The sequence below is a fragment of the Perognathus longimembris genome, chromosome 12 (genome assembly GCF_023159225.1).
Source record: "Perognathus longimembris pacificus isolate PPM17 chromosome 12, ASM2315922v1, whole genome shotgun sequence".
NCBI lineage: Eukaryota > Metazoa > Chordata > Mammalia > Rodentia > Heteromyidae > Perognathus > Perognathus longimembris.
In genome coordinates, this window is record NC_063172.1 from 7,000,736 (window position 1) to 7,013,131 (window position 12,396).

General features: G+C 45.4%; 1 protein-coding gene across 1 annotated transcript in view; it reads right to left on the reverse strand.

The window, feature by feature from the left end:
- Tg (thyroglobulin) overlaps positions 1–12,396 on the reverse strand; it is a 160,002-nt gene that overhangs the window by 115,171 nt on the left and 32,435 nt on the right. Inside the window, exons 21-25 of the mRNA XM_048358633.1 lie at positions 9,273–9,422; positions 8,037–8,207; positions 4,619–4,735; positions 3,285–3,400; positions 2,486–2,594 (exon numbers count right to left, since the gene is read on the reverse strand). Of these exons, the coding sequence (XP_048214590.1) occupies positions 2,486–2,594; positions 3,285–3,400; positions 4,619–4,735; positions 8,037–8,207; positions 9,273–9,422 (663 nt within the window). The remainder of the gene's footprint in view (positions 1–2,485; positions 2,595–3,284; positions 3,401–4,618; positions 4,736–8,036; positions 8,208–9,272; positions 9,423–12,396) is intronic.

A 12,396-nucleotide genomic window follows, 5' to 3' on the forward strand; every position in this document is an offset into this window, starting at 1 on the left:
CTCATCGATCCCCCTCACCCCAGCCTAAGCACTTATTGCCCTTGGAAAGGACTGCATTGCTGAACTCGTCCCTCCGTCACTCAGTAATTCTGGCTGCTCACGTTCCAGCAACGGGGCCCCCATTGAGTGAGTGTACTCCGTGAGGGAGTCCTGTCCTGGACCATGTGGCAGATCGGGAAGATCCTTCTGAAGTCTGACAGGTTCTGCCTGAATATAGTGGGCGGCACATGGTCCCCTTGCTCCCCCTTATCTCTACATGAGGGCCGGGGCTACACATTTGAGAAGCTTGCCGGCGTTCCTTCCTCTCCTGCTGAGAGTCACGTGCTCTTCTTCAAGTTCCAGGCTCACAGACAACTAAGTAGGAGCAGAATGCTGCTGGTGCTGGCTGCCAGATCAGCGGGGAGTCTCTGTCCTGTTCTTTGGTCCCCTCCTTCTGGGTTAAACAAACGACTGGACTTGATTAGCTGCCTGCGAGTGCCAAGGGCCATGAAGACACTGTCCTTCCCTCCTCTCTGGTGACAGCTGGTCCCATTTAGCAGAAAAATGATGAAATTGTTCCTGATCTGAGATGGAGATGAACTGAGGAGGCAGGAGCCCGGAGGCAGACGGTCCGAAGCAGCTGCCCTCCCCCTGCAGAACAGCAGGGCCGGCGTGCGGATCCTGAGTGCCTCTGCTGCCCACACACCAGCAAACCAAACAAAACAAGAAAGGCAAACCAAGCCCTGCCCTGGGTTTAGTTTGGCAACAAGGAGGCTCCTGATTCCCTTTGTCATCTTTCTCCAAGTATAAACTTTCAGAAGACAAGGAGGAAGAGAACAAAACAACAAACACTTGAGCAATACGCTTGCTTAAAACATAGCCAAATTAAAAATCTACAGTATGGTTTTAAAGAATATTTTAGTAAGGATTATTTGTTCATGTAGGCTTTCATTGTTTGAAAACAACCCCTAGTTTGAAAAGATGGATGGTTAAAAAAAGTTTAGAATAAACACTAGGACAGAAATCCAAAGCTCTTAGCTGTAGACTTCAAAGAAATATATCCCACCCCACCTTCTTACCAACCAAAGTCCTAGTTCTAGCTGCTACTAACTGCCTTCTATCCCTCGGTTACAATCCCTGGCCACTGAGAAACTTCTTAACAAGAAAAGGTGGCCATAAGAATACTTCTTCAGCCTTTGCTGTGTTCCAAGTGCTCCTTTGAGACCCTCCTCTAGACCACCATATCCCAACCCCCTGCTATCTGGATCCAAGTGGGATTCCTGTTTTACTCATGAGAACACAAAAACCCAGAATGTCCAGGAATGTGTCTCCGATCGCAAAGATCCTAGAGGCATAGCAAGCAGCCTAGGTCTCGCATCCCGACTCTCAGAACCACAGGGAAGGAAGGGCCTAAAGAGCAGGAAATGCCTCTCATCTGTCATAACTAGACTCATTGGGTGGTAAAAGACAAAAAAACACACTTGAACATGGTAAATATACAGGACTGTAGATATTGACACAGTGAGACCAAAGGAGAATATTCCTAGGAGAGGATCACAAAGGCTCAATAGCTATGTGCATAGGATCCTATAAAGTGATACTTATCTAAATGAATTCCAAGATATGGAAACCAGACGGTCTTTTTTTCCCTTTGTTGCTGTTTTTGTTTTCTGTACCTTTTGTCTTGTTTGTAAGTTTATCCATTTGGGGAGGTTACGGGGGATATAGACATGGTGGGACAAAGGGTAAACAAATTCAGCAGTGATACACACTGGACACTATGTGGAAAACAAACCGTACAACTTGTGGGGGAGGGGAGTCAGGAGGGAAGAAACTGGGAGAAAGCCACGAAAGGGCAACACTGTTCCAAAAGAAATGTCCTCATTACCTGATGTGTGTAACCATAACCCTTCTAGACATCACCTTCATAATAACAAATTTTTTAAAAAAAAGAACAGGGAACGAAGAATGAACCCCATCCAGAACCGAGTCCCACATTATAGGTCCCTCAGTGCCCTGCAGATGGGGGCAGGAGGCCAACTAGTCGAGTGGCAGAAGGCAGGCTACAGGACTCTAGGTAGCCCACAGGTAACCAGTGGCCCTGCCAATTATTACAGGAGGTATCCTGGCCTTGAGCAAGGGCTACCCACACAGCAGGCTGGGTTCTGTCCGCATCCATGCATCAACTTGGTGTGCCTGCCACGTAGCTACTCCTTTGCAGAACAAAGTACAAAGTACCTGCAGGGTGGGATGGGGATGCAACCTGACAGCCCAAATAAATGTTGTGTGGAAATCATTTCATGGCAGTTGGAGACCCTCTAACCTGTCTGCAGAAGCAGCTGGATGGAGCCTGCCCCAGGCTGGATTGGGAGCAGCCAGCTCTGGGGCATGGAGTCAAAGAGGGGACAATCTGCTCCCCACCTAATGCATCCTACTGGGAACCAGTTCCACACAGGGCCAAGGGGAGCCTCAGAGGCCTCAAGCCCCCCTAGCCTCCCCAACTTACCCTTCTTCAAATACACAGCCAGAGAGTCTGGATCACCGTTCTTCACTTTCACCTGGCACATGAGACTTCCGAAGCTGGCAGCCTGCAAGCTCCCCGAAGAATTTTGTTCCTGAAGATGGAAAGACACTGTGTTATCACCCTGAGGTGTGAAACTATTCAACTCAATACACATTTAGCAAGCTCTACCCATGGCCAGGCACTGAGGCCCCAAAGACAAGTAAGAGTCCTGCCCCTTGGTTTCTCCTCATCTGCTGAAGCAAACAGACCTATGAACGATACATCCCAGCCCAGGGTTAGCTGCAACTCATGTGTGATCAGAGGGGAGGAAGTGATTCATTCCACTGACAATCAGAACCTAGGAACATTTCCCAGAGAAAGTGGATCTGGGAAAGGTTCTGATGTATGAATAGGAGTGGACTAGGTGAAACAAGGTTTCAAGCAGGGGAAACATTAAGCACAGAGACCTGGAGCATTCCTTGGGTGTTTTGAGATGAGGTCTCCTTAGAGCAGAAATGACCAGACAGGGAAGAGAGACTAGAGCCAGCTTGTAAGCACAGAGTTTCAATCCTGGGGAAGGTACTAAGTATGGAGATGGTCCAGACAGACCCCAGAGATACATACTGCTCTCTTCTGGTTTCTTTTTTAGCAATTCTGCCATAGGCGGGACAGTATAAATTTGACCATATCCACTTGTGTTTTGTTACCAGTACTTTGCCCTCCCCATTGTGGCTGATCGTCTGCCGAGGACGGTAGAGCATTCTGGTGCCAGATGGCAAAGGGGTAGGATCCTCACGCCTACCTGCCCAGTAGTCGTGCAGACGAAGTTGTCACTCGTCCAAGCATAGAAATCACATGAGACTTCTGACCCCACCGTGGACACGGCGAGGAAGCCGCAGGCCTCGTCCGCTGCACACTCTGTAAGCACCCACAGCACAATCACCACAGGGTTGTCTCACACACACACACACACACACACACACACACACACACTCAAGCCAAACCCTACGGCACTTGGTCATGGCAGGCTGAGAAGATCGGCACAGACCTAATGCAGGCAGCCTGCTGATCCACGCAAGTTGCCTAAGAGGACCTTGCTCTCCTTTTCTGAAAAGTTAGCGTTTTTGCCAGGCCTTTGAAGACAACCTCACTCTCTTGCTCAACCTGTTGGCCATTTCTGTCCCTTTCAGCTCAGTCAGTGTCTGAGGCTGGCCTGGTTGGATCAACCATTTCCTGACACTAACACACGGACTGGACTGTCCTGTCTGCTTGATTCCTTCCCTATGACTTTCACCCTCTTGTTCTGCAGCCTGACTCTGTGGTGCCTTTCCAAGTCAAGCTGCCACCATGTGTACACACAGGTACACACGGAGGAGGAGTGAGACTGGAAATTCCTTTTCGTGTAAATAACTTTTCTAATTCTGCATCCAGGTTGCTTTCTTGGTGCTGGCTCCTCAGGTCTACTCACTGTACCCCAAAGCATTATGCCTCCAGTTTCCTTCAACACCATGTGCTCTACAAATTTGTTCAACTCCTCCTTCCTGCCTTGCCCTGTTCATAATATAAACAGCAGCATATACTCATTCTAGCCATCCCCAAGGTCCTTTTGCTCGATAAGTACACCATAGGTGGTCACTGAAGAAGGCCTAACTCCATGACTAAGACCACTGGCTTCTATCCATTAGCCTGGGCTCGAGTTTAAGCACTGCTGTTTGTTAGCTCAGTGTCACTGAACAAGTCAGAACACACTGATAATCTCCATGCCTTCTCTTTCTCACCTGTAACTTGTGACAATGATAGGCACTATGGATAGATACAGTTGGTACAGGCAGTGTATCTACATGCTCAGAAAATAGTTCTTATCATTGTCTTTCCATGGGCAAATGGCTTTTCAATGAACTAACTTCGTTTATTTCTGTCCCTAGATGTTTATTATAATTCTCAGTAGTTACATGAGAAACTCTGCGGTGAAGTTATGGACTGGGCATACATTGTGGACATCAACTTGTTTCCAATGCTTTTGAGAAGCTGTATTTTTCATTGCAGTTGAAGTGGTTTGGCATACTGTGCTTTGCCGACATTGTCAGAGCATATTCTATACCCTTCTCCATGCAACCATCTTGCCACATCCCTTACCTGCCAAGCACTGTAGCAGTGGGGATTCAGAAATAGGGACTGTAGATTTGACCATGGCGGGAGCATCAGCACTGAAGAGTACCTTCCATGTTGGGGCCTTCTCGAATTTCTGCATCACTGAAAATAAAACAGATTTGTGAACTCTGCCCTTGGAAAGTATAATGTATTGAAACAATAGCTTTAGTTCAAACCAGCAGTAAGACTTTGAAATCAAGGAGCTTCACCCCATAAAATTCCCGTAAAGTTCAGGAAGTCCTTTACAAGGAAGTTCAGGCAAGTTGCCTCGCTTCCACTTGTGAGCACGGTAACTTTCCAGGTTTCTCCCTTTCTACCTCGTTATCAAGAAGTAAGAGGAAAAAATAATGCTGTGTTAGGCCTTTCTACTCTCTTATCATTGTTTCTCTTTTTTTTTTCTATCTAAATTTGTATTTCCTGGTCGTTGTCTTTGAATGGCAATTTTATCACACAACTTGAATTCTTTCTGAAATGAATGAGGTAAGCTATTTTCAAAAAGCAAAAGCAGACATGCGTATGGCCATGTTGTGGGTCTCAGGCATTTTTACAACAGTGACTGTCTAAGCTGTAAGTTAGCATCTGCTTCTCCAGCTATCACAGGCATACTTGAGGTCCATTTGGTAGGAAAAGCAGTGCCACCTGCTCAGGAAGCCAGGCTAGGAGGGAAGAAGAAAGATAATTTTCCAAGGCTGCATGACTTGAATCTCAATCCTTATTAAGCAAAAATCACAACTATCAATGAGCTAGGTCTATCATCTAGGCCACAAACACCTTAGGGTGTTGGGCACGAGCTATAGCTTGAAGGGGGCGGTCCCGGCGGCCCCTTCTCCCACACTGGGGCTGCGTGGTTGTTAGCCACTCTTACCCCCTTCCAGTCCGGAACCGGAAGAGGTAGCAAACCAGCCCCACCTCCCGTCTCGGAGCACGTGTGTGTCAAAATGGTTCTGGCTAGAGCCCAGGGGGCGGTCCTGTGGGATGTGACATTAGCCCGTGGAGGAGGTCCTAGGACACCGCTCTTGGATGGACAGATCATCAGCCTATCACTAGTCTCTTGGTAGCCACTCCAAGTCCCTCCCCTTCCTGCCGTCATTACTGCTATAAGTGTGGTTGTTCTTCCCCTCATTAAACAGAATCCCAAGACGTCTTCCCCCGAGAAAGCCCGCGTGTCCTGCATCCTTGTTCTTAAGCTTAAGGGGAGGAGGGGCGTCTTGCGACTGCTCACATTCCAAGATTTGCACATAGCCCTCACTCCAGCTTTGCCACCTGCGGGACGGGCGGCTTACGCTCGAGGGTGACAGGGGACTACACAGGAGGTAATAAGGCCCTACCTTAGGGTGCCCCAAAATTTCAGGTACCTAACAAAAATAGAACTTTCATCACTCAGCTAGTAAGAGTAAAAATTGAAAAATAATTGGGATTGTATCAAACTGAAAAGCTTCTTCACAGAAAAGGAATAGATTGAATGATAAATTAGTACCCAGAATCTACAGAAAGCTAACAATACTAAACTACCAGAGAATCAAAAACTCAATTGATAAATGGGTAAATGAGCCAGGCAGACAATTCCCAAAAGAAGAAATACAAATGGCCAATAAATACATGAAGAAATTCTAACATCTTATCCATAAAGGAAATATAAGTAAAAATGATATTGAGATTGCATTTCACGCTAGGCTATCATCATGAACACAAACAACTAATGCTGGTGAGCATGTGGAGGAAGAGGAACCCTCATATACTGTTGGTAGGAATGTAAACCACTGCAACCACTATGGAACAGTATGAAAGAGCCCTCAAAAAACTAAGATTTGAACTACCAAGTGATCCAGAGATGCCACTCCTTCAGCATTTATCCAATGGAATGTTAAGATATAATAAAGTTATATGCACACTAACATTTATTGCAGCACTGTTTCCATAACTTGACTGTGGTCAAGATGCCCCAGCAGTCAAGAAGATATGGTCGGTAAGCACAGAGAATTACTCAGCCATTAAGAAAAACAAAATGTGTGTGCAGGTAAATGGATGAAACTGGAAATCATGTTAAGCAAAGCAATCCAGATTCAACAGAACTAAGATCAAACCTTTTCTCCCATGTGTTAGAGGCTCAATTAAGATATAACATACACATGTAAACACCTAGAATATTATGTGTATGCATAGCATGTTTGCAATCATGGGACGGTTTGAAAGTATTAGAGAGGAGAAACAGAAAATTAGAAGGTGAACAATAGCAAAACACAGTGAAGCCGTGAATGAAGATAGAAAAACAAAAGTCACGGAAAGCTCTTGAATAATAGAGGATAGGGAGAGTAAAGACAAAGTAAGTGAAAGGTCAATTTGGTTAAAATACCGTATATGTACATGTGGAATATCATAGTTGAACCCCTTTGAAAAATTAGCACATACTGAAAAATAACTTCAAACAGATGAGAGTACACAGGTCCCATTAGTGTCAAGGTACTATTGGAAAGTGGGGGAGAGGTTGGGAGGCAAATGCAAGATATTGAAGGAGGAATCCACCTGTGGTCAACATTCTTTAGGTACCCGTGTGAAAATGGAATGATAAAGCTTGACAAGATTGGTTTGGAGAGGCGGGAAGGAAGGGGAGAGAGTAATGGAAGAGGTGAGTACATTTTATGCATATAAGACATAGTGAAACAAACCCATTGTACAACTACTTGATGCAAGTAAAAAAAAAGTATAAAATAAAAATAGAAATTAGGATTTATTGATCAGACCGAGCTATAAAAATATTGGCTGTTTGCAGACATCTTTTCAAGCATGTATAGAATCATTCATCACACACTGTTTTATAAATGAGCCTTGCGTCTCCATTGCTTAACATCTAATCAATACATTCACCCGTACTTAATGAGATTTAGATTAAAGAAACATCTACTCCATCCAAAGCCATAGACTTTCTGTCACAGAAAACATACCAAAGGTACTAAGCATCAGAGACACTGAACAACTTGTTCTAGGTCACCCGGCAAGGAAATTAGAGAGTAAGGTCTGACAACCCAATGTTCCCACCGTGTCCAAGTAAGAGAGACTTGCTGCCTGACTCACAGAAGCAGGCTGTCTACAGGAATGGACACATTGACAGGTGAACCTTGATGAAAGGTCCATGTCTTAAACATACTGATGTCTTTAAGGGTAGGATCTCATGATGTCAGAAAATTGCTTTCAAAGGATTCAAAAAAAGTACAAAGTATTAACAATTATTGGATCTAGCTGAAGTGTACTTGTTCATCTACTAACCATGCAACCTCATAGAGGATAAAATTTCTCAAAATTTACAGTGGGAGTCAAATCTGTGTCCTACCCACATCTTTCCCTTCTGGTAGAGCCCCAGAGACACCGCCCCACAACCACAGCTACTGCACCCACAAGCACATACTTAGACACTGAGTATCAGAGAGTGGGGCCTCTGTCTGAGACCACAACAGCCTCTGCCCTTGGCCATCCACGCAGAAGGACACTCCACTACCCCTGTCCCTCTGGCTGGCTTGGTACTGGCCATCCTCGTCACACTGCAGGCCCTCCTCATTCTTCTGACAGTCAGTGACACCTGGAAGGAGACAAGGACATAGGAATCAGGAACAGATCCTGGAGTCCCCTGCCACTCCAACTCCAAGGTCCTAGCTATCACCTGTTTTACATAGTCCCCCTTTAAAAAGTCTCAATGTCAGGCTGGGAATGTGGCTTACTGGTAGAGTGCTTGCCCAGCATGCATGAAGCCCTGGGTTCAATTCCTCGGCACCATATAAACAGAAAAAGTTGGAAGTGGTGCTGTGGCTCAAGTGGTAGAGTGCTAACCTTGAGCACGGAGAGACTCAGGGTATGAAGAGGGTGCAAACTTATTAGACAGCACAATTAGGGTACAATCCCCTTGATTGCATCTTGGTAATTTTATAAGGAATAGAAGATAGCTAGGAACTGGTGGCTCATGTTTGTCATCCTAACTTTGTGGGAAGTTGAGACAAGAAGGAGGATGGTTTCAGGCCGACCCAGGAAGAACAGTCAGCAAGACTCCATCTCAACAGAAGAGGCTATGTGTAGTGGCACATGTCTGTCTTCCTAACTATGATGGAAACCCTAAATAGGAGGATCAAAGTCCAGCCACACACCCAAGAACAAAGCAAGATAGGAAGTTTGACTCGGTGCTAGCGTGCCTGCCTGTTATACATGAAGCCCTACGTTCTGACCATCCAAAAAATAAAATAGAAGAGGCAGAGAGATACGAGAATCATAGACAGACATAACCACACTCCTTGTCTTCTGCCTAATGCCCTCCCCTCCGCGGGGATGTCATCTTTATACGAAGCCAACAAAGCTTTGTATCTCCAGAACCATGTATCCAAAGAAAACTCTTTAGAAAGTTATCCTGCCTAGTTAGCCTGCATTTGTTTTCTGTGTGCCTAGTGGTTCTTAATGGTGGACAGTTTTGTCCCCTGTCCTCATTCAAGAGACATTCAGCAATGTCCAGAGGGATGCTTGGTTATCACAATTGGGGGGAGTGGGTATTGTCAGCATCTAGTGGGTGTGGGATGCTGCTGCCACCAAACACCTTCCCCTGCCCAGCACGTTCCCCACAACAAAGCAGCATCTCCCTCAGAGCAGCCTCAGGACTTACAGTGCATCTGGCTGAATGCTCCGGTGCTCACAGTTGTTCTGCCCGCGGGACACGCAACGCACGCCGCACCGCCAGCTTGTTCTTGGTAAAACCCAACAGGACAGGGAATGCATTGCCCATCCTGAGAATAGCTGCCTTCAGGGCACTTAACTAGGAAAAAAAAAAAGTACAGAGGAGTGATGTTAAAGAACAAAACACTAGATTTACAGCAACAGCCCCAGGATATGGGGTATGTGAAATTCTAAAACCAACACAAGCATATTCATTGAGAAATGAATATCCACTGAGACCCAGGTGGACCTCAGGCTCCAAAGCCACGATAAAGCCGTTTTGTAGGTAGCCTTTCTCTTGTAGAGGATGAAGGAGGCAGACAAGATCTTCAGGGCATATTGGAAATAGAAGGACCCTCTGAAGGGCGACCCTTGAGACAAAATGATAAGAAGAATTCCAGGAAACAATGCAGAAGAACAGAAATCTCAGGAGTGGCAACAAGTGTAACACTCTCATCAAATTCAAGGAATCTCAAGCAAAAATATCCAACAAAGCCATCCATGGAGCCAGAGTTTAGTGTGTCTAGGGGAAAAATGGCAGGCAGATGAAAATGCACAGTCTATAAGACAAGGATCTATTCATAGGTGTCCGTGGGAATGCCTCCACAACCTAAAGGTATGGTGGGGTGTGGTATGGATGCAGAAAGACTGCCCACTATACCTGTGTAAGTAACTGTAGAATTTCTGGAGGTTCCATTTCCCCATCCTTTTAGAATAATGAGCATATAGTACCTATCATTTGGCAGCCAACTCCAATACCTGTTCTTTCCAAGCAGGGTGTCCTTGCTATGTGGGGATGTTCCACTTCACAACTAGCATCTCTGTGGCCTCCATCTCTGTCCGTCAGTCCTTAATAACATGGCTCACACTTGGGACAAGAATAGGCAGAATGGGATGTCCAGCATATAAGATTAAAGAATGTTCTTGTTAGGAGGGCGGTAGGGCTTTTTATGGTCTTAGAAATCCCAAGTCCAGCCTTGAGGGTGAGAATATCCCTAAGCTTGGTGTTCTGGATAGTAGAGTCTTTCCTGAGACAGACTGTGCATTGTTTGATTCTCAGTGCTTCCTGTCCCTTGGGTTCAAACACTCCCAATCCCTTCTCTAATATGACCCAAGCTAGGAGGCCAGGAACCTACCCAGAGAGACTCATATCTCAGAAGGTAAGATTACTAAGGACAGATCCTGGGATCTCTACTCTGAGGCTAGCATAGGATCTCAGTCACATTAATTGTGGTGGCTCAGAGAACAGGTAGAAAGACCTTATTGCTCCGTTTCCTGATCCAGTGTGTGTTGTCCGCAAGTTTGTCACATCATTTCCAGAAGTGAGCTTTTACTCAGTGTAAGGTAGGAGCTGAAACCTCACTTATGCTTTGAGAGTACTTATCCTGTGCCTGGCACTCAGCTGTAACATTTATGTGTATTAACACATCACTGCCAAGAGGTAGCCTTCTAGTTCACAGGTAAGAAAACCGAATCCCAGGGTGCTCATGCATGACTTGGTAGTTGGCTTTTCTGAAAAAGGCAGTAGGGAATAAAATTATAAAACATACCAGGTAAGGAGCCAGAGGTTTTAAAGTGCTAACCCACAATCCAATGAGAAAGGCATCATCTCTATTCTAGACTATAGAAAACTAAGGATCAAGGTCAATGTTGACTGGACAGTGAGGTCAAGAGAGATGCGAGTGCAACCTCATCTCTTCATCTCTAAATCAAAGCCTGTGTTCTATCTCCCAGTCCAACAACCTCCTCTGGTAAAGAAATCAGCACAACAGAGTGAGATGCACCAGGACGGAACCAGTGTTGATATAGCAACCAACTGTCCCTGCTCTGCCTGTGCACTTGGCATTTCTGAGTAAATCAGAAACTTAAATCACATCTTGAAGACTGAGCAGTGCTTCAGTGTTTACTGATCTGCCCCAAGCAAAATATCTTCCCCAGTGAGAGGAGTTTCATTCTTTTTATGAGTCAGGTTGTTGATGATCAGCCCTAGCACTTTAGAACTGGGATTACTTTTATGAGTACAAGCATTCCAAATTTAGTGCTAAAAGCAAATAAAAGTTTGCTGGCTAGCCTGAATGACCCTGTCTGTACAACCCAGAGTGCTGGGCAGAACAGAAAGAAGAGAGCTACCTTTTTGCTGCAAACCCAACAAGCCCCAGACCTCCTCTCTGCCTCAAGCATGTGTGTTGTTTCCTCGCGGGTCCTCTCTGTGCCTCATATCAAGAGTTTTTTACACCTACTGGCACTTTGTAGGTCAGATGAGACTTCAGCTGCCCCCTCTCAAGACAGAGAGGGGTCCCTGCCTCTCTCTCTAGCCCACTTCCCACATTTCCCCATTCTTCTTTAGTCTAAAGCATGGTTTCACCATAAAGACACACCATTTCAGGACTTCTTGGTTTTACATGAACCTCCAGTTCCAGAATATTTATTAGCACTTTGGAACCTTTAGTGTATGTACATACCTGTGCATGGACATGTGGAAAAGCATACACATACACACACACACACACACACACACACACACACAAACACACACACACAGAGCCTGCTTCCTATCTTCTCCTGCTTTAGCAGCAGCTGCTACTCATCTTTCCAGATCTCATGCTGTATTTGTGGTCTCGGAACAACATACATCCCTGACCATCCCAACAAGTGGAAGTGTTGTCCTCCTGACTCTCCAGACACCTACTCTCCTACATTTCACCCAAATAAACTCAGTTCCTTCAAAGTGGAGCTATGTCTTTTGCTTCTCTGAGCATGTGGCATGGCTTTGGGGAGATAACTATATAAAGCTTGGCCGGATGAATAGATAGATGGATCGAAGGATGAATGGATGACGGATGGATAAATGGAAGAAAGAAAGAAAAAAGAACCGAGGAAGAAGGAAAAGCCATAGAATGTGAGTTTTTCAGGAAAAAAAACCCACAGAGAACTCGTTCTTTTATAAGAATTTATAGTGGAATAAGTGTAAGTTAATGCTGTTCAGCGTGAGAAATGGAAAGCCTAGACAATCTCCCTGTGATCCCCCTTTAGGAGCCAGTCTGCGATGAAGGCTTCCAGCAGGAAATTCCAAG